The sequence below is a fragment of the Periplaneta americana genome, chromosome 16, assembly GCF_040183065.1.
Source record: "Periplaneta americana isolate PAMFEO1 chromosome 16, P.americana_PAMFEO1_priV1, whole genome shotgun sequence".
In the NCBI taxonomy this organism is placed as follows: Eukaryota; Metazoa; Arthropoda; class Insecta; order Blattodea; family Blattidae; genus Periplaneta; species Periplaneta americana.
The window spans coordinates 175471105-175497518 of NC_091132.1; the positions used below are offsets into that span (position 1 = coordinate 175471105).

Below are 26414 nucleotides of genomic sequence, written 5' to 3' on the forward strand. Positions count from 1 at the left end.
ACCCTCCCTATCGATATAAAAAATGAAACTCAAAACATAAAATTATTTAGGGCCAAATTAAAGAAGTACCTAATTTCTCACGCCTTCTATTCTGTAGGTGAATTCATGACATTCAATAACACTTCATGAAATTGATACTAAAACTTTGTGTTGTACTAGTAGACTATATTGTAAATCTCGTCTGTATATATTTCATCTAGACTGTGACTGTAAAATAAGATTTTATAATAGTATTAAGTTTTTTGACTTGTTCCATATTCTAGCTGTAAGCATGTATGAATACCATGGAATGTTAATAAATACAATACAATACAATAGAACAGACATACATACTAAACAAAAACAACAACAAACACGCAGGCAACATCATATATTGGTACAGATACGTAGATGACATACTAATACTATACAAAGGAAACAAAAGACAGATACAAAACCTACATCAACACATATACAAAATACACCCAAAGCTACACTACACATTAGAAATTGAAAACAACAAATACATAAATTTTCTAGACATCACAATTAACAAACGTAGACAACAAACACACATTCGAAGTACACAGAAAACCAACAACAACAACACACATACACAACACATCCAACCACGCAACACAACACAAACAAGCTGGATTCCGAACAATGGTACACAGACTACTCAACATACCAATGAACCAACAGGATTACAACGAAGAACTAAACACAATTAAATACATTGCACAAGAAAACGGATACAACCCCAACATAATAGACAACATAATACGTAAGACAAAACATAATCACAAAAAAACAGAAGAATACAACACAAACACAAGAACACAAAAAATACACCACACTAACACACGAAAACAAAAACACACACAAAATTGCAACCTCATTAAAGAAATTAAATTACAACATCGCATACAGAACAAATAACACTCTACAAAAACATCTCAACACACAAACAACACAAACGAATACAACCACACAGGCGTATACAAACTCAAATGTAACACCTGCAACAACTTCTACATAGGACAGACAGGCAGATCGTTTCAAACACGTTACAAAGAACACATCACAGACATAACAAAATTACAAAACACCTCCACATATGCAGAACACATCACAAATGCTAGCCACACCCACAGAGACATCAGCACAGACATGGAAATACTACACATCGAACCAAAAAGCCAGAAAATAAACACACTAGAACAATATGAACACACGAAAACACACCCCAACGAAATTCTCAACAGACAACTCAACTTCAAAACACACACTCTATGGCTCTACACTATACCACACGAACACACCCTCACAGGAAACAGAACAAGTGGCGCCAAGACCAACACCTACCAGTTCTGAAGATGACCTATAAATAGGTCGTAACATGTAAACGAGGTACGTTGAAATTTAACACAGGAAAGTCTTACCATACATATTCCGAAAGGATACAGTGTTAAAAGTTGTGTAATAAGATGTAAAATGCTTTTTTTTAGTAGGTTATTTTACGACGCTTTATCAACGTCTCATGTTATTTAGCGGCTGAATGAGATGAATGTGAAATGGATCCGGGGTCCAGCACCGAAAGTTACCCAGCATTTCCTCATACTGGGTTGAGAGAAAACCCCGGAAAAAACGTCAACCGAGTAACTTGCCCCGGCAGGGAATCGAACCCGGGCCACCTGGTTTCGCGACCAGACGCGTTAAATCTCACTCCATAGGTGTGGACAATAAAATAGTATTTCTGTACAATTGTTTGTATTCAATTCTAAAACTTACGGGTGAGCATCTTCATCTGTGAGTAACTCATAAACGAAGTGTTTGGGAGTATATGTTCATAAACAAAACATAATCCTCTCTGCATGGCATATGATACCTATCAGTTAATGGGTGAGTTCCTGTTAAACCTTGTAAATGGTTTACATCGTGTATTGCAACTTTATGTAACATTACATAATAACAAAAGAAAATTAATATTTATAGTGTGTTATTCTCTTTATAACCTATAATACAGTATGTTATAATAATAGTACATTATGCAACGAGCCTATAATGATAGTAATTAAGAAGCGAGTATGGATGTTTATGAAACGAGCGCAAGCGAGTTTCATAATTTTCATACGAGCTTCTTAATTACCATTATAGGCGAGTTTCATACGACTTTTTATGCTCGACCATATTTCTAACTTGAAATTATTCATTTTATTTGTATCTAACTGACCTTGAGCAATACCTCGTAAATTGTGAGATGTGCGCAGACGCGAAAGTACTGATTTTTTCCGAGGAACAGATGTCCACATTGACCTTGATAGCCTATGAGAACCTACAGAGTAAACTAAATATTAACTTTGATATAACATTGAAATTAAATTAGACATTGAAAAACGAGATGACAAATTGAATTTATTTGAATATTATTTACAATTAACGCTAATTATTACAGTAACAGAACATAACCTTCTGGGACAGTAATGGATTTACGGCCTCAGTGACTTTTCGCTAATTCTCTTTCGATTGCATATCCGAGAATAATCCATACTTGCGGTTTTATAACGGTACAAAGCTGACTTGTCAGTGGCTGAGGTTTTATAACGGTACAAAGCTGACATGTCATAGGCTGAACACCTGTACTTTAATGACATGCATTAAAGGACTGCTACCAGGTGTATAATTACTACATTTCAGCATGGTCGAGCATAAAATATTATTAGATACCACACATATTTATGTTACAAACTGCCCCTTTATAAAAGTGAAACGCCTTGCCTCTAGTTAAATTGAATTATTTGTATAAATAATAATTTTACTCTGCCGCAAACCGTACAATATGTCGATAGTCTAATGGGTGAGGTGGAACAAATGAAACACTTAGCACAAGTAATAAACTATCTGTTAATAATTATTAGATAACACTCCCGGTAATAAAAAAATAAACAAAATGGATGCAGGTGAAGTAAAGTCAACTATAACTCTACTAATCTGTAATAACAGATTATAAGTATAAGTCAGTTCATCAATATTCATTAAGTATGAGGTCTCGCCCACCTCATTGAATATTACACGTCTACTATGAAGTAACCAATGTGTATTATTACCATTTAATACGAGAAAAATTCGTACTGGCACCGGGAATCGATTCTCGTGGCGGAAATCCGTGACAGTGGTTGTAAAGTTTTAAAACACTGCACACATTTGATGCAGAAAAACTGATTGCTCGTGTGTTCGAAAGACCTGCCACGACATTAACTTCTCGTATAGATTCAAAACTGGAGGTAGAATTTAATTAATTTTTAAATTAAAAACTACTAATGAATTGGGATGCATGGACATCGTCGTTCACCAATAGGCCTGATTCGGAGTCTTCGATCTCATTTCAAGGGTTTAAACGATTTCTTCTGTATGTGCCTTAATACCACGAAAAATAAATAAATAATAGCTAATATCAAATTATTGAGAATGTTCACTAGGCACTATTTTGTAAGAATTGTACAGTTTACCTCAGTGTGAGTATAAGCCGTTCTTCCTGCAAAATAGGATTCCCTGGAAATTTTTCCAAGTCTCCTGTATGGAATCTTTAGCTAAATAGAGAAGATAATCGGAAGTTTCGATTTCCACTCTCAGGTAGCTAATGAATTTTTATGGGAAGTTCCGCAGATATTTAAAAAGATATTCACCAAACGCAAATCTTTCATTATTTATAGGGTGAACGGAACACTATCAAGAAAAGTATTCTTGTAATAATAACCACTTTGATTCTGCACTGTCTAATAAATCAAATTCGTCCTCACTACTTGAATCCCTTGCGATATCAAGTCTACACAGAGATTCAAAGGAGATGTCCTCCTGCAAACAAGCTCCATTTTGTGTACACCAAGCTTCCTTGTCTTTTATAACACTGATAGCGGACCCTGCTAGCTTTAAAACTAGGCGTCAACGTGTTCGTACGCTAAGATCCGTTCCACTCCAATCAAAACTGGTCCCGCCATCTTTTTCTATGTCTTCCAGTGTTATTATCTGGTACTTAAGGGTCGTATTCATAGACGAGACTTTGGAAAGTACAAAGTAACGATTTTCCTATTCACAGTCGACACTTTGAGGAAAGTAAACTTCAATCGTGACTTTACTTCGAAGTCGCCGAAAATCTAGACTTTGACTTTGACTTTCGTTTGTGGACAAAAGGAAAATGATTGATATTTGGGAAATTGTTAAATTTGCCGAGAATATTGAGGACATCTAGGAGATCATTAAAGTTGCTCATGTTCCTTAGAGTATTTTTATAGATTATAAATTCAAATCAAGGTACAGATTTGATAAACAGGCAGTATTAAATATCCTCGTCATGCTTCAACTTTTCATTGATGAATAATCAAAGAGGATTATCTATTCCACCAATAAATAATACAACTAATTTCATCGCGATTTTAAGCTATATCTAAGGATTAATAGCTTAATATTGATTCTTAATATTTAATTCTATAGAAGATAGGTTATACAGTTGGAAATGCAGTTAATTTATAATCCTTGCGGTCGTCATAATAATGTTTTCTGCATATTGATTTCAGATAATTTTTAATAAATCTTGCCAACTGTCAGCTGGATAATATGTCGCTTTCATAGTCCGTCATTGGTAGAATCTTACCTTCCATATCTTCACAACAAAATTATTTTACAATGCAATAATTTCAGTGCTTAATGTGAAACTAACGCAACTGCAATATATATTTTATTCACAACAAAATTATTAACAGGCAATACTATTTCAGATAAACTATACCATCACGTTTTGTAGTTATGAATTGTGTTATATACAAGACTGTTCGAACTGAGTTACGATTTTTTGTGGCCAGGTAGAAGAACAAATTATTATAAATTGGTGTAAACATCTAAAAATGTCAATTTTTGTACTTACGTTAGTGTCACAATAAGACCTCGAATAATATTATTCTTATGTAAAGCTGCAAGAACTATTAACAATTCCTTAACATGTACCGATGTTCAATTGTTTCGTTCGTGATCCAAAAGATGGCTTTGATTGTAGAAATGCCTACTCTGTTTCAACTATCTATAAATTTGATTCGTTTAGAAGGCAGTGATTTTGATTGCCAACGTTAGAAAAAGATCGTAAAAACTCTACTTACCAAAGTCAAAGTCTCAGAAGTATTGTCTACGAATAGGACTTTTAACAAAGTCAAACTTTACCACGAAAGTCGACTTTGGGAAGTCTTCATACAAAGTCTCGTTTATAAATACGGCCCTATGTCTTCCTGGGTTATTATCTGGTACTTAAATGAAAAATCCAGGCTGTTCTTGCGTTTAAAACCTCCTAATTTTGAAGCAGAAATTTACACATTAGCGTATTAAAGGTGAACTATGTGTAGACAGATACGTTTTTAAGCTTATACTTACACCTTAAACACATTCCATAGGTATCACAACTGAACGGTATTTCGGCTGTGTGAAAGAACTAGTGTTTTTTTAGACTTTCCGATCACCGGTAACTCTTATGCATTTAAATCATCTCCGTGTACACGGGTGTGACCGGAGAGATGTTTAAACTAGTTTACATAGTCATCACATTTGACAAACTTTAGCGTGTGTGAATGATTACATGTTTCCTTAAATTTCCCAACTGTGAAAAACTCTTTCCACACACGTCACATTTCAGTGACTTTTCGCCTGTGTGAATGCGAGAGTGCGTTTTTAAATTCGACGAAGCTATGAAACCCTTTCCGCACACCTCGCATATAAATGGTCTTTCGCCCTTGTGACTGCGTCCATGTAACTTCAAATGAGCCAATTGTGAAAAACATTTTCCACACAAATCGCATTTGAATGGCTTTTCCCCAGTGTGTGTGCGTGTATGTTTCTTAAAATTTGACGATTCTGAAAACGCCCTTCCACACACCTCGCATTTGAATGGCTTTTCCCCGGTGTGAATGCGTACATGGTTATGAAAATTTGATGATTCTGAGAAACACTTTCCACACACCTCGCATTTGAATCGCCTTTCGCCTGTGTGAATACGTACGTGTTTGTTTAAAGTTGACGATTCTGAGAAACACTTTTCACATATCTGGCACTTGAATGGCTTTTCCCCTGTGTGAACACGTACATGTTTGTTCAAGGATGACGATTCTGAGAAACACTTTCCACAAAGATCGCACTTGAATGGCTTATAGCCTGTGTGAATGCGAATATGTTGGTTTAAATTCCCTACACATGAGAAACTCTTTCCACAAAACTCGCATTTGAATGGCCTTTCGCCTGTGTGAAAGCGAACATGTTCCTTCAATTTTGCCAGTCTAGAGAAAGACTTTCCACACACATCGCACTTAAACGACTTTTTTATTGTATGAATACGGGAATGATGTTTCAGAGATTGCTGCGTTGCGAAAAGCTCGTTACATATATCACACTTGATAGAATTATCGATTACGTCGATAATGTTTGAACAATCTGCTCTGTAGCTACCACACTGCATCAAATTGTTTTCATCACGATCAATGTCAGCGCCTTTATGTGACACATTCTTCTCAACATTATGCTCAAGTCTGAAATGAATATAAAAGTTTATCATTCTCCAAAGAGAAGGGGAAGTAAAAACGTAACAGTTATCTTGGAACAGTTCCTTCATCGGAACTTTTAGGGTCCTATTCATAGACAAGACTTTGGACAAAAGTTGGCTTTGGAAAGTACAAAGTCACCATTTTCCTATTCACAGTCGACACTTTGACGAAAGTAAACTTCAATAATTGTGACTCGACTTCGAAGTCGCCAAAAATCTAGACTTTGACTTCGGCTTTCGTTTGTAGACATAAGGAAAATGGCTGATATTTTGAAAATTGTTGAATTTTCAGAGAATATTGAGGACATTTAGGAGATTAATAAAGCTTAGCGTATTATTATAGACTATAAATTCAAATCAAGGTACATATTTGTTAAACAGACAGTATTACATATCCTCGTCATGTTTCAACATTCATTGATGAATAATAATCAAAGAGGATTATCTGTTCCACCAATAATACAACTTATTTCATAGCGATCTTACGCTATAGATAAGGATTGACAGCTTAATATTGATTTTTAGTATTTAATTCTATAGAGAGGTTATACAGTTAGATATGCAGTTAATTTATAATCCTTGCGGTCGCCATAATAATGTTTTCTGCATATGGATTTCAAATAATTTTTAAGTAGTTCCTACAGAAATGCAAGGAATAAGTCTGCCAACTGTCAGCAGGATAATATGTCTCTTTCATAGTCTGTCATTGGTGGAATCTTATTTTCCATATCTCACAAAATTATTTTATAATGAAATAATTTGCGGGATTAATGTAAAACTAACGCAACTACATTCGATATTTTATACACAAGAAAATTCTTAACAGGCAATACTATTTCAGATGAACTATACCATCATGTTTTGTACTTACAAAGTACGAATTTTGTGACTAAGTAGAAGAACAAATTATTATCGATTGGTGTAAAGATCTAAAAATGTCAATTTTTGTTCTTAACGTTAGTTTCACACTAAGCCCTCGAAGAATTTTATTATTCTGTAGCAATCTCAGACCTCGAGTGACATTTATTAGGACTATTTCGTGAATAAAATAAAAATTTAAATAATATATCCCTAAAATTCGATTACAAAATGTTAATAATTGCATATTAACCAATACTTAACCTATTCAGACATTATGAAATTGATATACTCGTAGATGAATATCGATTATTGCAATAAAGAAATTCGATGTTATTATTCAGTAATTCCAATTGCGAAAAGCGAAATACAAGTTAAACATTGTTAATTATATGTATTGCACTTTTCTCTTATTATTATAACAAATACATTTTCATTATCTGCTGAAATCATAATTTAATTTAACAGTAACAGTGGGGACAGCTATATACCAATGGTTATGTATTCACAGCGAGACATGTTGCTACACAGTGAAGCCAGCGAATAGAGATTATAAAGAATGGACACTTCGCGTCGGTACCTTTGATGTAGCCGGACTGATTTCAATGACCTTCAAGCCAGCTAAAGCGTGAGATTCTGCTTTCTCCCTAGAGTTGGCGCTGACATCACACCAGCTAGCAGTCGATATAGCGGAAATATAACACATATAATTAATATATCTAGGCACATTATGTACTCAAATAAAATAAATTGGATCCATAACATAATAAATCCGTCATTAACTGTAATGTCTAGACTCTAGAGTTCCTTTATAATGAGAGTTGAGACGTTGACCCCCAACAACAATTAAAATATGTAATGATTTGATAGCGCTGAAAATGGAAAAACAAAACTCTTACGAGAAGTAAAACCATATACCTATATTATATTATATACAAATATTAAACGAATTCGATACTTAATTTTATAATGTATTATATTACTTTATAAAATAATTTATGATATCTGAAATATAAAATATTATTATTACTAGTTTGTCACTGAGAAATAAGGAAAAGCTGTTAACTTGAATTTATTTGAAGCAAAGCGTTACTGGATTGTGCAATAAGGTAGGCGATGTTTGTATCCTGTGTCTCAAATCTATTCTCAATTATTATCTTAGCGTATGCTCGATTACACTAACCTCTAGCGCTTGAAAGTGGAACTATACGCTGGCGCACAGAGAAACAAAACACAGGAAAATTAGCTCAGTGTCCATTCTTTATAATCCCTATTTGCTGGTGAAGCCATCTCTGTATAGATAGGCCTAATTAAAACACGAATTGTATTACGCCATACGAAAGGCAGTTTGATCACAGACATTATTATTACTATACAAGGTCTTTATGTATGATATGCGATGATGTTACATAAATTTGAACGTCTATTAATTGTTTAATTTCAATACAAATGTCATAGGCTACAATTTTATAGGTTACGTTAGGCCTACCTGTGGAAGCAGGACTAATGTCAGCTGTGCCTTGTTTCGACCGTTACTTACAATCAGTGCTACACGAAAGCATTTTTTATAGCTCGACAAACGCATTCTCGCTGTAGTGTGTAACGGAACTAAAGCTGCATCTACACAGTTCAATATTCCAATTGCGTATGCGTGCAATCTGGGAAGAATATTGAAAGAATCAAGTTTAAAAGGTACGTTCAATTAAGATGCACAAAGATTTTGTGTCTACATGGTGCGCCGTTTTGAAAGTGGTTTCACTGCGTAAATATATTAATTAATATTAAATATCAATCTTGCATTCATTGCTTTAAAGTTGAAAGAAAAGTTTAACCGTGTAGTTGCATCTTAATGTATTCATGATCATCAATTTACGGGCAAACAGTTGGCGACAAAAACTAAACAAAAGAACGACCATGCAATAAATTGATAGCGATAAATCTAGCTGCAGAAATTATCGCAAAGTCTGTGATTGGTTGGAATTCAAAATTTCATTATACTTCATTGGTCGAAAAGGGAATGACGTCATATAAACGAAATATTCTTATGTAAAGCTGCAAGAACGGTTAACAATCGCTTAACATATACCGATGTTCAATTGTTTCATTGATTTGTAACTCAAAAGATGATTTTGATTCTGGTAATGCGTTCTCTATTTCACCCATCTATCAATTTAATTAGTTTAGAAGGCAGTGATTGTGATTGCCAACATTAGAACAAGATTGACAAATCTCGACTTACCAAAGGCAGAGTCAAAGTCTCAGAAGTATCGTCTATGAATAGGACTTCAAAGTTAAACTTTACTACATTAGTCGACTTTAGGAAGTCTTCGTTCAAAGTCTCGTTTATGAATACCACCCTTACTAAAGCTAACAGCATCTTGTAATACTAGGTTGCAAAATAACAATGTTTATCTGAGCTAGTAGAAAATACTCGTTTCACTTCGGAACAACAATAAAATACCTGATACAGAGAACAAAAACAACTTTGACACTATTCCAAGCAGAAGTGGGAATCCTATCGTCAGAGTTAAAGAAGTATTTGAAACTGAAGTAAAAGATAAATAGTAAAGATACGAAGGACTTTTTTAAAGCTATTATCTTGAAACTGATGTTACAGATTATAGTATTCAATGAAACAATTCTCAACATAATGCTTGCATTATACTATAGTTTATGTATTGTGAATTTTAATAAGGGAAAGGAAAATATAGAGGTTAAGGCTCATATACAAATATTTTCCGTTTCTTAGTTTAATTAATAGTGCTTGAAATTAAAATAAATCCTGTTCTAACATGATTGTATTGTAAAAACACTATGACAGCAATAAATGCTGATCTCTTATGTACAAAAATAAAATACTAACGTTGTGAATTTTCCTGTTTAATCACTATGGGTCGTATTCATAGACAAGACTTTGGACCAAAGTTGACTTTGGAAAGTACAAAGTCACCATTTTCCTATTCACAGTCGACACTTCGACGAAAGTAAACTTCAATCGTGACTTTACTTCGAAGTCGCCGAAAATCTAGACTTTGACTTTGACTTTCGTTCATGGACATAAGGAAAATGACTGATATTTGGAAAATTGTTGAATTTTCCGAGAATATTGAGGGCATCTAAACCTGTTCATGTTCCTTAGCGTATTATTAGATATAGATAATAAATTTATATCAAGGTACAGATTTAATAAACAGACAGTACTAGATATCCTCGTCATGTTTCAACATTCATTGATGAATAAAAATCGAAGAGGATTATCTGTTCCACCAATATTTGAATTTATTATTTCATCGCGATTTTATGCTATAGGTAATTGATGGTTTCATAATGATTTGACTGTTTAATTCTATATACAGGATAATTATGTTATACAGTTGGATATGCAGTTAATTTTTTTTTAATCGTGCGGTCGTCATAATGTTTTCTGAAAATTGATTTCAATTAATTTTTAAGTAGTCTGTCATTACTGGCATCTTCTTATCTTCCTTATTCCGTTTTCAGAATAAAATTATTTTATAATAAAATAATTCGAGGCCATAATGTGAACTTTAACTACAATCGATATTTTATTCACAACAAAATTCTTAGCAGGCAATACTATTTCAGATGAACTGTACCATTATGTTTTGTAGTTACGAATTTTATTGTATTATATAGGAAAACAAGACTGTTCGAAACTGAGTTAAGATTCTTTTTGTGCCCAAGTGCAAGAACGAATTATAATCTATTGGTGTAAAGATCTAAAAATATCAATTCTTTTACTTACGTGAGTTCCACAATAAGCCCACGAATAATTATTCTTATGTAATGCTGCAAGAACGGCTAACAATCGCTTAACATGTAGTCAATTGTGAGATTGGTTTGTGTCTCAGAAGATGGCTTTGATTGTGGCAATGCCTACTCTAGTTCAACTATCTGTTAATTTAATTCGTTTAGAAGGCAGTGATTTTGATTGCCAACATTAGAATAAGTTCGTCAAATCTCGACTTACCAAAGTCAAAGTCAAAGTCTCGGAAGTAATGTCTATGAATAAGACTTTTAACAAAGTTAAACTTTACTACGAAAGTCGACTTTGGGAAGTCCTCATCCAAAGTCTCGTTTATGAATACGGCCCTAACCTATATATTGTATTAGAAATCCTTGTGATCATACTGGCAACAATATATCATATGTCCATATGTTGCAACGCAGCACTGCAGCTATTGGCTATCGCCAATAATCAGACACACCTGCAAACGTCAGTAGGGTTGGACGCAACTGTAGTCTGGAATCACATTTCATTCATTCATTCATTTATTTTATTCCATAGATCTTACATGAGCAATGAAGCTTTAAGATGTGGAACATGTCAACATTTTACAATATTACAATTACAATTTTTACAAATTTTTATAGTTTTACAATTTAGTAATTTTCTACAATTTTTACAATTTTGTACAAATTTTTTACATTTTGGCGAGATGTAGTGAGATGAGATGAGGTCCGAGGATTCGCCAAAATATTACCCGGCATTTGCCTTTTCGGTGGGGGAAACCTCGGAAAAACCCAACCAGGTAATCAAATCAAAGGGGTTGATGCCAAGGACTCGCCATAGACCATCCGGCTTCAGTCCCACTGCTGGGGAAAACCTCCGAAGAAACCAAAGTCCAAAGGGGGATCCAACCCATTTTCGTAGCTTTAAGATTAAACTTAAAGCTTTTTTAAAAACGAGTAGGAAATAAAATATTTCAAGCTGTTAAAAAACTAATGGCGTGTGTCATGCGAGAACTTGAATCGTAGGTGGAGTCGATAATAATCGTTTTGCAACGAACTGCGATAACTTAATAAAGAGGTCGTGTATTGGTGCGTTATCTCTCGAAAACGTAAAAAAACAAACAGACAGAAGCGGTCAATCGATTTCTGTTTCTTGAACTGTATTAGAGTAGATCTTCCTGGTAGAGGATTTGAATGGCAGATAGACAAATGATTCCAAACACAATAGCAAAATCTAGAGAATATATCATAATATAACATTAATTAAAACAGATATTTTCCATTAATAAATTAAAAACAAACAAGTATACAAAAAGGATGCACGCACACAAATGCACACACACACAAAACCAAGATTTGACAACATTTTATTCCAACAAAATAATTCATATTTGATTCGAAATCACAAGATGGCCAGGTAAATTATGTTTTAATTGTTATGAAAGACTTCATCCTTAAAGCAGAATCTATTTCTCTTTCCAGCACTATGAATTTGTTACAATATTACTCACTAGTCCTAAGTGTGAGAGATGGTGCAGTATTAAAATTAAGAGAACAGGAGCCATGCTCACACACTGCATGTATGGTCAAGAACAAAACGATGGAAATATTAATGACCCTAGTGGCCGGTTTCTCCAAGTATTGTTAGAAAATTTAACGACTGTTAAACTCTAAACAGTTTGTTAATTAATAAAATTGTATGTTTTCAACACCAGTTTGATTTAACAGATTGTTAACAGTTTGTTTATTTTAAATGTAAGATTTCGGGCAGTTAACTCGTTTAACAGTTAGTTAAATATGGCCGATGTCTCCACAGCTGTTCGAACAGAAGTTGCAAAATTAATATTTTGTGTCTCTCTGTAGGGAATGTTTAGCATATGATTGGTAATATAACATTTAAAAAAATACTGTGGACTGTTTAAATACATCGGTGTTATTTTATTTCTTTCGTATATCGTATCCATAATAGCAATGAGGAAATATAACCTTACTTTATAATTATTATTCAGCACGTCACCTACAACTTTCATTTGTCAACTGTTTGTTTATGGAGTGTGGCCTACTATAACAGGTTGTAATTTTATGCAAGTTTCATGACTCACTCTATAATATAGAATTTAAAGATTAATTTTAGCCAATCAAAAATTGTCTTACATGTGTAGAATCATTACGAACTGCTGTTGTGTAGTTAAAATAGTGCTAACAGACGTTATAGTTAAGTGTTGGTTATCTTAAACAAAATTATGTTGAACAAATGGAAAATACATTAAAAAAGCGTTAAAAATAAACAGACTGTTAATTTGACATTCGTTAAGCAAAATTAAACATTATTTGGACAAACTTTCCATAACAATAAGCGACGCAGATGCGAAAACAAAACTGTATCGATGCAGTGCACTTACCTCTCAAGAGCCATTTTATTCTCCTCTGAACATAATTCCACTTTCTGCTCCCGCTGAACTCTGTCCAGATCGTAAACATCTTCCTGGAAAAGTGAGTAAATAGTGAAGAGATTACCATCTAGGTCATCGGTTTCCTGTCAGAGACCTAGCTTTTCAAATCAGACGAATCTATTCTCAATTTTCAATAACGTTATAATGATTTCTGTACAAAATCGAACTGTTTACCCAAAACTGCATTAAAAAATATCCTTCACACTCACATATATATATATATATATATATATATATATATATATTTTAATTCAGGTTATTTTCCTACATTCGGAAGAACTGGAATCAAGTCTCCACCTTGAAAATAAGTGCATGTGATGAATAAGTACAATGCAAAATACGTAATCAGAATTTTCTACAATATATGAAGGAAATGAACAGTAAAACTTTATTTACTTACATATGAATATGTTTAGCTGACGCATCATTGTTAAAAGATTTATTTCCTCAAATTGCAAACTCTTCAATACGAACTGTTCTTTTCAGATAAGATAGCAGAAAATAAAGATTTTGCGTCCATACATGTAAGTTTGCCTTATTCAGTGTAACAATATAATAATGTTGTACAGATAGTCCCAGCGGACTAAGAAGAATAGCATCTTAGCATGGATAGAAGAACAGAACATGAAAATTGTTTTTATGGAAGTTTTCATATATTAAGAAACTATTGTAGTGAGAGATAAAGAAAGTTACAGCCGACCAAAGTTCGAAATAACGGTGTTAATGTTATTTTATATATGCAGATCCAGAAAACTGTAAGATACATTCTGAAAGGAGGCTTTCATACTAAAAATCAAATTGAGATAGGACGGCACATGACCTACTTAACAGTGTGGGGGCGTATTTTCACAAATTTTTTGTAACAAAATAAACCCAAACTGTTACCAACAAAGCTATATTATTATTATTATTATCATCATCATCATCATTCTTATCATTATCATTATCATTATTATTATTATTATTATTATTATTATTATTAATTATTATTATTATTATTATTACATTTCTATAAATTTACTTCTTAAAACAGATATAAAACTGCCAAATCTATCGTAAGTTTTAGGTAAAAAGTGTTACAAACATAGCTATATTATTATTACTATTATTATTATTAATATTATTATTACATTTCTATAAACTTCCTTTTTAAAATAGATATACAACTGCCAAATGTGTCGTAAATTTTGTGTAAAAACTGTTACAAACAAAGCTATATGATTATTAATTTATCATTATTACTATTATTATTATTGTTATTGTTATTGTTATTATTATTATTATTATTATTATTACATTTCTATAAATTTACTTCTTAAAACAGATATACAACTGCCAAACCTGGCGTAAGTTTTGGGCAAAAACTGTTACAAACAAAGCTGTATTATTATTATCATTATTATTATTACTACTATTACCATTATTATTATTATTATTATTATTATTATTATTATTATTACATTTCTATAAACTGGCTTCTTAAAACAGATATACAGCTGCCAAATCTGTCGTAAGTTTTGGGTAAAAAGTGTTAGAAAGTTAGCTATATTATTATTATTATTATTATTATTATTATTATTATTATTATTATTACATTTCTATAAACTTACTTCTTAAAACAGATATAAAACTGACAAATCTGTCGTAAGTTTTGGGTAAAAAGTGTTACAAACTTAGCTATATTATTATTATTATTATTATTATTATTATTATTATTATTATTATTATTATTATTACATTTCTATAAACTGGCTTCTTAAAACAGATATACAGCTGCCAAATCTGTCGTAAGTTTTGGGTAAAAAGTGTTACAAAGTTAGCTATATTATTATTATTATTATTATTATTATTATTATTATTATTATTATTACATTTCTATAAACTTACTTCTTAAAACAGATATAAAACTGACAAATCTGTCGTAAGTTTTGGGTAAAAAGTGTTACAAACTTAGCTATATTATTATTATTATTATTATTATTATTATTATTATTATTATTATTATTATTACAAAATACCAGTCGTATTCCTCTTTTCATATCTCAGTTGATGAGAGGGATTTCGAGTTAATTAATAATTCTGATGTTTGGCCTGCGGGATGCCTCATTGCACCCTTTTTTGGTAAACTTAAACCTGAGCAGCATTTTGCTCCACCAGGTACTTCAGTTGATTCTAGGGTTAATGCCTCGTAATATTATTCTCTAACTCTCAATGCACAGTTCTAATAATCATCTTGAGATATTTTACCAAAATGTTCGTGGTCTTAATACAAAAATTGATGAAATTTTTCAAAATGTAGTAAGTAATAATGATATCATTATCTGTCTTACTGAAACATGGTTATCTGAATCAGTATTAAATACAAACTTATTCCCTAACAATTATACTGTGTTTCGAGCAGACAGAACGTATGAGGACACCAATAAAAAAAGAGGTGGGGGTGTCCTAACAGCGATTAACAACCAGTTACCTTTTACCTGTCGGCGATATGATTTAGAAATTATTAATGAATGTGTTTGGATTGAAATTAAAATGGCTGATGGTATTAATTTATTAATTGGAAATCATTACTTCCCACCTGATTTCGGTCATAATCACTTAAAATCTTACCTCAATTTTCTTGAAAAAACCTTGATACTCATAATTTTAGAATAGTAATTATTGGTGATTTCAATTGTCCTGGTATGGATTGGTCAACTGGTTTTAATCTTAATGATATTCATTACTACTCTAAAATTAAGTCCAGTGATTTATATTCCTCGTCTTGCCTTCTGGGATTAAACCAAATTAATTTTACTGTCTCAAATAAAAATCTACTTAATCTTGTCTTTACTAATATTATTAATAGTATAGTAAAACTAGCCAATCATTCTCTAGTTTTGGAGGATTCTTATCATCCATCTATCTCCATTAATCTTGAAGTGTATTTGTCGCTACCTGATCACTGCCAATCTAGTACCTTCATAAATTATTCTCAAGGTGATTACTTGAAACTCTATTCCACTCTATACAATCATGATTGGAATTCCATATATCAAACTACTGATGATAACGTTGCTGCTAACGCGTTATCCCAGATTATGAACAAAGCTATTTCTCTTGCTGTTCCTGTCACTTTCGTAAAAAAATCGCACTATCCTAAATGGTTTTCAAATACCTTGCGTATACTTATTAGGAAAAAGAACAAAGCACATAGAAATTTTAAGAAATTCAAAACTGATCACCATTATCAAATTTTTTCCAATTACAGAAAACAAGTTAAAGCTATGATTAAATCTGACAAATTTAAATGGTTACAATCCATTGATGAAAATTTGAAGAATGAACCTAAGAAATTTTGGAAATACGTAGAATCTTTTCGTAAATCCAATAATTATCCCACCGAATTATTAATAAATGGGATTCACATTACTGATCAGCAAGAAATTGCTAATGCATTTGCTAATCAATTCAAATCGATTCAAAAACAGCCTAATTCTAATCTCTGTTTGTTGGAGTATAATTCTACTGACTTCTTATCCTTACCTAAAATTACAGTTGAAGACGTTTCATTAGCCATAAAAAAGCTTAAACCTAATAAATCAAAGGGCACTGATGGCATTCCTAATTTAATTATTAAGGGATGTTCTAATATTCTAATACCCGTTTTAACCTTTATATTTAATTTAAGTTTATTAACCGGTACATACCCTATGCTTTGGAAAGAAGCATCCGTTATTCCTATCTTTAAGAATGGTAAAAAAAATGTTGTTTCCAATTATAGACCTATTTCAATATTAAACAATTTCTCAAAAATTTTTGAAAAAATAATCCACAAACATGTTTCATTTTATGTTAAGAATAAAATTAATTCAGCACAACATGGTTTTACTAAAGGTAAATCAACAACTACAAACTTAGTATCCTACCTTAATCTTGTTATGCCTGTTGTTGAAACCCAAGGTCAAATTGACTCAATTTATATCGACTTTAGCAAAGTGTTTGATGTTGTACCTCACAATATTCTGATAAATAAATTTAAAAACTTTGGTCTCTCTTCTAACTACGTGAGCTGGTTTGAAAACTATTTAACTAATAGACAATGTTGTGTTCGTCTTGGTGATTCTCTCTCGGACCCATTTAATTATTTATGTGAAGTTCCCCAAGGATCTATATTGGGCCGTCTATTATTTTTATTATTTATTGATGACATATGTAAAAGAATAAGTTCAAACTACCTGTTATTTGCTGATGATCTCAAAATCTTTCGCTCAATAAATAGTTCTGCCGATTGCCAAACTCTTCAAAATGATATTAACTCCATTGAACTTTGGTCTGACATTAATGGAATGAAAATTAATGAAACAAAAACTTTTGTCATTTCGTACTCTCGAAAAACTACTTCCATAAAATGTAATTATTCTCTTAATAACGCCTGTATTATTAGGAAAAATTCTATAAAAGATCTTGGTGTACTACTCGATTCTAAATTATACTTTCACGATCATGTTCAATATATTTATAATCATTCAATAAGAATGCTTGGTTTAATAAGGTCTATAATTTATTCTTTTTCTACTCCTGAGTCACTATTAATTCTATACTTTACTTTGGTTCGCTCTAAACTTGAATATGCATCTGTAGCCTGGAATTCCATTACTTCAACCGATTCGGTTAAATTGGAAAATATTCAAAGAAAAATTATTTCCTTATGTGCTTTTCGATATATACCCAATTCCACTGACTTTAACTATGATATTACCTGTAAATATTTTAACTGTTGTAGCCTTTATGCTAGACGTCTAAATCTTGATTATCAATTTTTTTGCAAAGTTATCAAGGGTGATATTGATTGTGAGTCTATCATAAACAATATCAGCCTTCGTATTCCTACAAAAGGTTTAAGATTTCAAAAAATTTTTTATAACCGAAATTCAAAATCACTTTCTCCAGTCTGTAGATGCATAAAATATGCCAATTTGCATGGGCACAATTTAGATCCTTTTAAGGTTTAGATTCGTTTTAATTATTAGTTTTTACTGTTTGTACTCAATTGTATTCATGTATGTTTTTGTTATTTATGATATTATTTATTTTTGTTTTGCACCTTTGTATCTTCTGTTTGTGTATTGTGCTGAACTATAATTGGCCTCTGGCTGATGTTCAGCACACAAATATTAATAATAAATAAATAAATAACTAAATTATTATTACATTTCTATAAACTTACTTCTTAAAACAGATATAAAACTGCCAAATCTGTCGTAAATTTTGGGTAAAAACTGTTACAAACAAAGCTATATTATTATTATTATTATTATTATTATTATTATTATTATTATTATTATTATTATTATTATTATTCATTTTTGTCTATAAACTTACTTCTTAAAACAGTTATAGAACTGCCAAATCTGTTGTAAGTTTTGGATAAACTTATATATCAGTGCGAATCTATCGATAAGTAATTGTAATTGCTAGAACAGTACATGCAAGGAAACATTTTGTGAAGTTGAAATTAAATCATGTTCCAAGGCACAAGAACTTTCTCCATAAAAATTCTCTGTTAATTACCAGAAATATATATTTACGAATTATTATTCTATTTCAAATCAAAAAACGACAACCATTCAAGTTTAGAAATTATTGGAAACAAGAAAATAGTTAATACTGCGCAATTTTAATGGTTTTGACGTAATTAAAAATGCAATATCTGTATACTTACAGTGAACTACTTACATAAACTTCAGATTTCACGACAGCAAAGCTCATGGCCACTGGAGTGTCTTCAATCTTTATCTCTGATTTGATTTCGTAACTGTTGTCCACGTATTCAGTCTTCATCCACGTCACTTCCAGTTGCGGTAACTTCCCTTCCTGCAGAACGTAGAAAAATCATGAATTATTTTATTTGGGTGCTTAAAAATTGACTTCATTTCGAAATAGCCGTTAATCAGTTTCCGCATAGCCGTTATTGGCTAATTCTCTACACAGGCAACATATTAGATAAGTAAATTGAAGCCAAAACAAGAATAAGATCTTAGGGACACAGGCAATCACTGATAATCGGCCGGATGTTTCTTGTGAAAATAACTGAAATAGTGTGGTAAATGCACAAGAATCTGATATATATTCTACAGCTTGTCTGTAAGAGTAAGGCATTTTATTAATCATTACTCAGAACAATAACAGTAAGGCCCGTAACACACTTAAAGAGTTTACGCTAGCGAGAAATGTGTTGCGACAAAGAGGCGAAGAGCCTTCCTCCACACACTTGGCGAGTTCTCGCTATCACAGATCACACCTCGCTATTATCATCTATGCACTGCCTGCATGCAGAAAGCAATTTTCTGATTATAGCAATCACTCGTTGGGGGAAATATTATAGGTTATGTATTGACATATACTGTCGTACTTTACAAATTACGTACGAACGCTATGTTGAATCTGAGTATTCAGATGATGAGGAAGTGGAGTTACATGAACATATTTTGTTAATGAAAAAAAAAAAAGTAGGCCTAAAATTAAAGCCAGAAATATCTGAAAATCACATTGTATCACACGAAAATAAGGGCGAGTTTTGGACACTGGTTTCGATTTGAATGATGATACGTTTAGGCATTATTTCAGGTTGAATGGACCACAGATTTTGCCATTCATGATATGATAGAGGATTCTTTGCTATGTTGATTAAAATTATGTAAACTGTTAAGATATATTGATACATTATTTCAAATTTTTAATCAATACTAATAAATCTCATCAAAGTAAAATATAGCCCTATTTATTTTCAGATAATCTGATATTTGTCTCCAGATTTCTTCTTTAAGTATCGTGTTTTTATAGTTTTCATCCCGTGTATCATATAAATAGGCCTACGGGTGACATCGTACAAGTTCGATAAGTTTCTGACTGCAATTATCAGCCATCTTTCCTCATTTTCAAATAAAAACAATACAATTCACCGCACCTGTTATATGTTTTTCTACATTCAATCGTCATAAAGAGTATAAATGTCAAACATCTTTGATAAATGTGTCAAGAGAGTTCGCTGAGCTACAGATTCCAGCGAGAAACTCGCGCGAGGTTTTTGCCTCGAGCGAGAATCTCTTCCAGTGTGTGGACGTCCATTTGAATCCATGTTATCAAATTTTTAATTTTCTCGCAACACATTTCTCGCTGGCGAAAACTCTACAAGTGTGTTACGGGCCTAACTCCTGTGGAACTTTTAGACAAACAAAAAGGAAACAGGGAGACTTCTGACTTTACCTGGGATGAAGACTTATTCTCTTCTAATTCGTATGTGTTATCATGAGCTTGTAAATCCAGTGGATCAACCTCAGGTTCCATCTTGATTAATTCCATCACAACTGAAAGAAGAGGTTATGTATCTCACATTGATTTATACAAACTGAGTTGTTGAGAAACTTTCATAGAATTTGCTACGATATAATTTACATAACACTTCCGGATAATCACCTACTTGCACAACAGACCTGCCAAGTCCTTGGAATTCGACACCTGCTAATATTAGGGGCTGTCAAAATATAATTAAATCGATACGCAAACTTACTAGATACTTGGTCAGGAACTGAGACTCGTCCAGGCATTCTTTCTTGTAAATATTTATCTTACTCAAGCATGAAATACTTCAATCTCAAGTAATTTCATCTGTATGTAATTATTCTACGTTTAATTTGCATTTCAGTATGTAATTTCTTCTTAATTTCTATAATAACCTGTCTATCGTCATTCTTAATACTTTCTTTAACACGTTTTGTATAATCACTGATAAATCATTACATTATTTTATGCTCGACCATGCCGAAATATAATAATTATACACCTGGTAGCAGTCCTTTAATGCATGTCATTAAAGTACACCTATTCATTAAAGTTCAGGTTTTCGATTAATCTCGGATATGCAATCGAGAGACGAACGAAACGTCACGAAGACTGGAAATCCAATACTGTCGCAGAAGGTTATGTTCTGCTACTATAATAATTAGCCTTAATTCTAAATAATATTCAAATAAATTCAATTTGTCATCTCGTATTTCAATTTTAAATCAATTTCCAGGTTATATCAAAATCATGTTATTCTTTACATTACATCGAGGTCAATGCCTTTATTGTTCCTCGGAGAAAATCAATACTTTCGCGTCTGCGCACATCTCACAAAATACGAGCTATGCACAGGGTCACTTACGATCTTCAGTCAGATACAAATAAAATGAATACTTCAGAATAATTTCAAGTTAGAATTATGGTCGAGCATAAAAAGTCGTATGAACCTTGCCCATAATGGTAATTAAGACGCTCGTATGAAAATTATGAAACTCGCTTGCGCTCGTTTCATAAACAAACATACTCACGTCTTAATTACTATCATTATAGGCTCGTTGCATAATGTAATATTAATTATATAAACAACGATTTCACAATAAACAGGTATAACGATACCATAATTTAAATTGTTTACACAGTAATGTCGTAATTTATTTCTTTCAAATAACTCAATTGTTCCTGAGTAAATTGTCTAGCCTTCATTAATTACGTAATGCTTTAACACTTAGTTTATATTGTTGTTGTCTTCTAATGCCAGGCGTTTGACAATAATGTCATTTGACCTCTTGGACTCAAATATTTTTCAAAGATATTGCCATAATCAGCCACTGAAGCACAGATTTCTCGGTTTTCCGAATCCATTTCTTGATATGAGTTGCACAATAGGCAGTTAGGGAACTGATATATTCCAATTCTATGCAGGTGCTTGACGAAACATTCGTGGCATGTTGCCAATCTAAATGCAGCTACTGACGATTTGCGTGGTAACTCGGGAATTAACTGTGGATTATGATGCAAAGAATTCCATTTTTTGCCTTGAGATTCTGTTATCAAATTTTGTTTGTTGAAGTCTAAATATGTAGATTTAATTAATCTTTTCACAGAGTAATAAGTAGATTTTGTAACAGGTCTGTAAGTAGCAGTGCTGCCCTTCTTTGCTAAAGCATCCGCATTCTCGTTTCCTAGGATTCCACAATGGGATGGTATCCATTCAAATACAATTAATATTTTCATTTTAATTGTATGCAGGGGATTCTAGTTGTAATCTTCTGAAAGAGGAAAACAGAAGGCAGATGGCCTTATCTCTACCTGATTAAATAAATACGTTACATTCTAAATACTAGGCCTATATTTCAAATTTCTAAACCAGTTTGAAACCAATAAAATCTGCTACACTAGTATATCGGACATATTTGGTACAATTACTGCGAAAGATTCACCATATCAAGTTCCCCTGCAACATTCCAACAAATAATAATAATAATAATAATAATAATAATAATAATAATAATAATAATAATAATAATAAAATAATAATAATCATCATCATCATCAACATCATCATCATCATCATCATTTCATCGTGGTCGTAGCAAAGACTTGCATGGTATGGCACACCATGGACAATGATTATGTCGGTAAATTGGTCTACACAACTGGTGTCATATGGGTGAATGACGAAGAGTCAATATGCGCCATTAGTTAAAAAAAAAAGTTTCTCTACACCATGGAAAGTATATATTCCGATTTTGGCAGGACAGTACCAATTTTCCAAATTTTGTCCTGTGTCCAACCTAGATGTCTTGCTAGATTGTGTTTATACTTTGCGGTCACTCACACTAGAAATACCAATAAAAAAGTTTTAAAACATTTCATAAAAGAACCAAACCCAGTACTTAACGATAATTACCATGCATATCAATATAGCGAATACATACAATCCCTCAGTCTGCTCTAGTATCCACAAATCCCTTGCAAATTCAACGATTTTCACTTCTAACATCACCACAAGGACTTCTGGATTACTGATACATACGTCAATAACATAATCATACTTGATAACAAGAAACAACTCTAACAATAGCACTGTAATTTCTATATTATCAGTGAAGCTGTAATCTATTCCGTTTGTATTGAATTTTTGGTCTAAGGAATACACTATACGACAATTCTTTTTGTTTTCAAAATACACGCTAACCTACTGTAATATACTTTTACCATTGTTAACTTCCCGTATTATGCTTCTTCTTACAAAGGAAAAAATATGCAGCTTTATATGCTACATATATATATTATAGCTACTTGAGATAAATCGCAATATAGCGAACGCCAGTAGGGGAAGTTAACCCCACCCACATGAAATGTGCATTCCACACAACACTCACCTATCACGTAGAGTGTCTGATGAGCTAGTAGGGGAAAAGTGGAAGGAGTGGGGGTGGAGTTTCTACGTTCTGTTTATTGCAATTTTCCCGCTACTTTGAAGTTGCAACTTTCCGAAAAGAAAGAAGAGACGAAATCAATGTAGAAAATCACTTCAAACATCCGCTGAAATCGCTGTTTAGTCAAATGTGAGATGACATATTGGAATGTCATGACACAAATAAGGCACCACAGATAAGGGAAATAAACATGGTGATAATCGGGTAGGATGGATATCTAGTTCTATTTCCCCTGCTTTAATATTACTTACTTACTGGCTTTTAAGGAACCCGCCATCGGTCCCTATCCTGAGCAAGATCAATCCAGTCTCTATCATCATATCCCACCACCCTCAAATCTATTTTAATATTATCTTCCCATCTACGTTTCGGCCTCCCCAAAGGTCTTTTTCCCTCCGACCTCCCAACTAACACTCTGTATGCAATTCTGGATTCGCCCATACGTGCTACATGCCCTACCCAATTCAAACGTCTGGATTTAATGTTCCTAATTATGTCAGGTGAAGAATACAATGCGTGCAGTTCTGTGTTGTGTAGCTTTCTCCATTCTCGTGTAACTTCATCCTTGTTAGCCCCAAATATTTTCCTAAGGACCTTATTCTCAAACACCCTTAACCTATGTTCCTCTCTCAAAGTGAGAGTCCTAGTTTCACAACCATAAAGAACAACCGGTAATAGAACTGTTTTATAAATTCTAACTTCCACATTTTTTCACAGCAGACTGGATGATAAAAGCTTCTCAACCGAATAATAACAGGCATTTCCCATATTTATTCTGTGTTTAATTTCCTTCCGAGTATCATTTATATTTGTTACTGTTGCTCAAAGATATTTGAACTTCACCTCTTGAAAAGATAAATTTCCTAATTTTTTATTTCCATTTTGTACAATATTCCCTTCACGAGTCATAATCATATACTTAGTCTTTTCGGGATTTACTTCCAAACCTATCTCTTTACTTGCTTCCAGTAAAATTCCCGTGTTTTGCCTAATCGTTTGTGGATTTTCTTCTAACATATTCACGTCATCCGCATAGACAAGCAGCTGATGTAACCCGTTGAATTCCAAACCCTCTCTGTTATCCTGGACTTTCCTAATGGCGTACTCTAGAGCAAAGTTAAAAAGTAAAGGTGATAGTGCATCTCCTTGCTTTAGCCCACAGTAAATTGGAAACGCATCCGACAGAAACTGGCCTATACGAACTGTGCTGTAAGATCCACTAAGACACATTTTAATTAATCGAACTATTTTCTTGGGAATACCAAATTCAATGAGAACATCATATAAAACACCTCTCTCAACCGAGTCAGATGACTTTTTGAAATTTATGAATAAGTCATGCACTGTACCCTTATACTCCCATTTTTTCTCCGTTATATGTCGAATACAAAATATCTGGTCAATAGTCGATCTATTACGCCTGAAACCACACTAATGATCCCCAATAATTTCATCTACATATGGAGTTAATCTTCTCAAAAGAATATTGGACAAAATTTTGTACAACGTCAACAAAAGTTATAGAAGTGATATTCCTCGAAATCACAGTTCCAAAAACTAAAACGTGCCACGAAACAGAAGTAATATCACTGAAAGAAATGTAATAAAACAGAAAGACGGTTAAATTAGAGTGTCAAGTTTATGTTGACTTATATACGTTAAAGGCAAAATTTGCAACTTACCTCAATTGTAGTATTACGAAACATTGGAACTAATAACCAAATTGTAAACTTTCCTGGTTCTGCCAGAACTCTTCGCAACGCAAAGAATCAATGCTGCCGTGAATGTACGATATCACTGCTCCACAGATGCGCTGTCGCGTTAGCCATAAAGCTTGCAACAGACGTAAAAAAAAAAATAGAGTTAAATCTAGCACACTTGCTCCATCACATGAAATACTCTTCAGAATTTAGAATGCAAAACACTTATTTTATTATAATTATAATAATAGGTATTCTACAAATTAAAGAGCAAATCTAAATTTATTTACAAATTCATTCAATTAAATCCGTACCTCCCATTGTAGCAAATCTCCACCTTTTACGTTTTTAACCAGTAAGTTTAGATGTGCCCGGCATATCCTAACCTCTTGCATGTCTTCATCTACTCTTCTCCAAGTCTTTCGAGGTCTGCCTCTGTGACGACTCCCTTGCGGATTGCAATGCCAGCTGCTACCACTCTCCTTTCTCAGGTTATGTCATATCCAAAACTATATCCTACGTTTTACTTGTAGGATAACTACTTCCTTTCGCATTCGCTGTATTTTTTAATTGCTGTTCAATAAATCTGGAGAAATCCATGGTCACGGTTAATAATGTAACAAAGACTAAGCTGATATGCAGTCAATTTTGTGAACACGTGATCCCATATTGTACTGTAGTAGCTTAATCTACCTTGAATAGTACATATTGATTTCCAATATTCCCTTCATGAATAATATTGTCTATTTAGGTAGTTCAACCATATTAGCAATGAAATTATGAATAAATGAAAGAACGAGCCCATGAATGTTGACGTTAATAT

General features: G+C 32.7%; 1 protein-coding gene across 1 annotated transcript; it reads right to left on the minus strand.

Moving 5' to 3' along the window:
* Window positions 1-1908: 1908 nt before the first annotated feature.
* Window positions 1909-20952, minus strand: LOC138691443 (zinc finger protein 235-like). Its single transcript, XM_069813370.1, has 4 exons — window positions 20872-20952; window positions 19342-19479; window positions 13573-13655; window positions 1909-6545 (listed from the first exon to the last, which is right to left on the minus strand). Exons 1-4 carry the CDS (start codon window positions 20950-20952, stop codon window positions 5582-5584), a joined length of 1266 nt encoding a protein of 421 aa, XP_069669471.1. The 3' UTR covers window positions 1909-5581.
* Between the last annotated feature and the right edge of the window lie 5462 nt (window positions 20953-26414).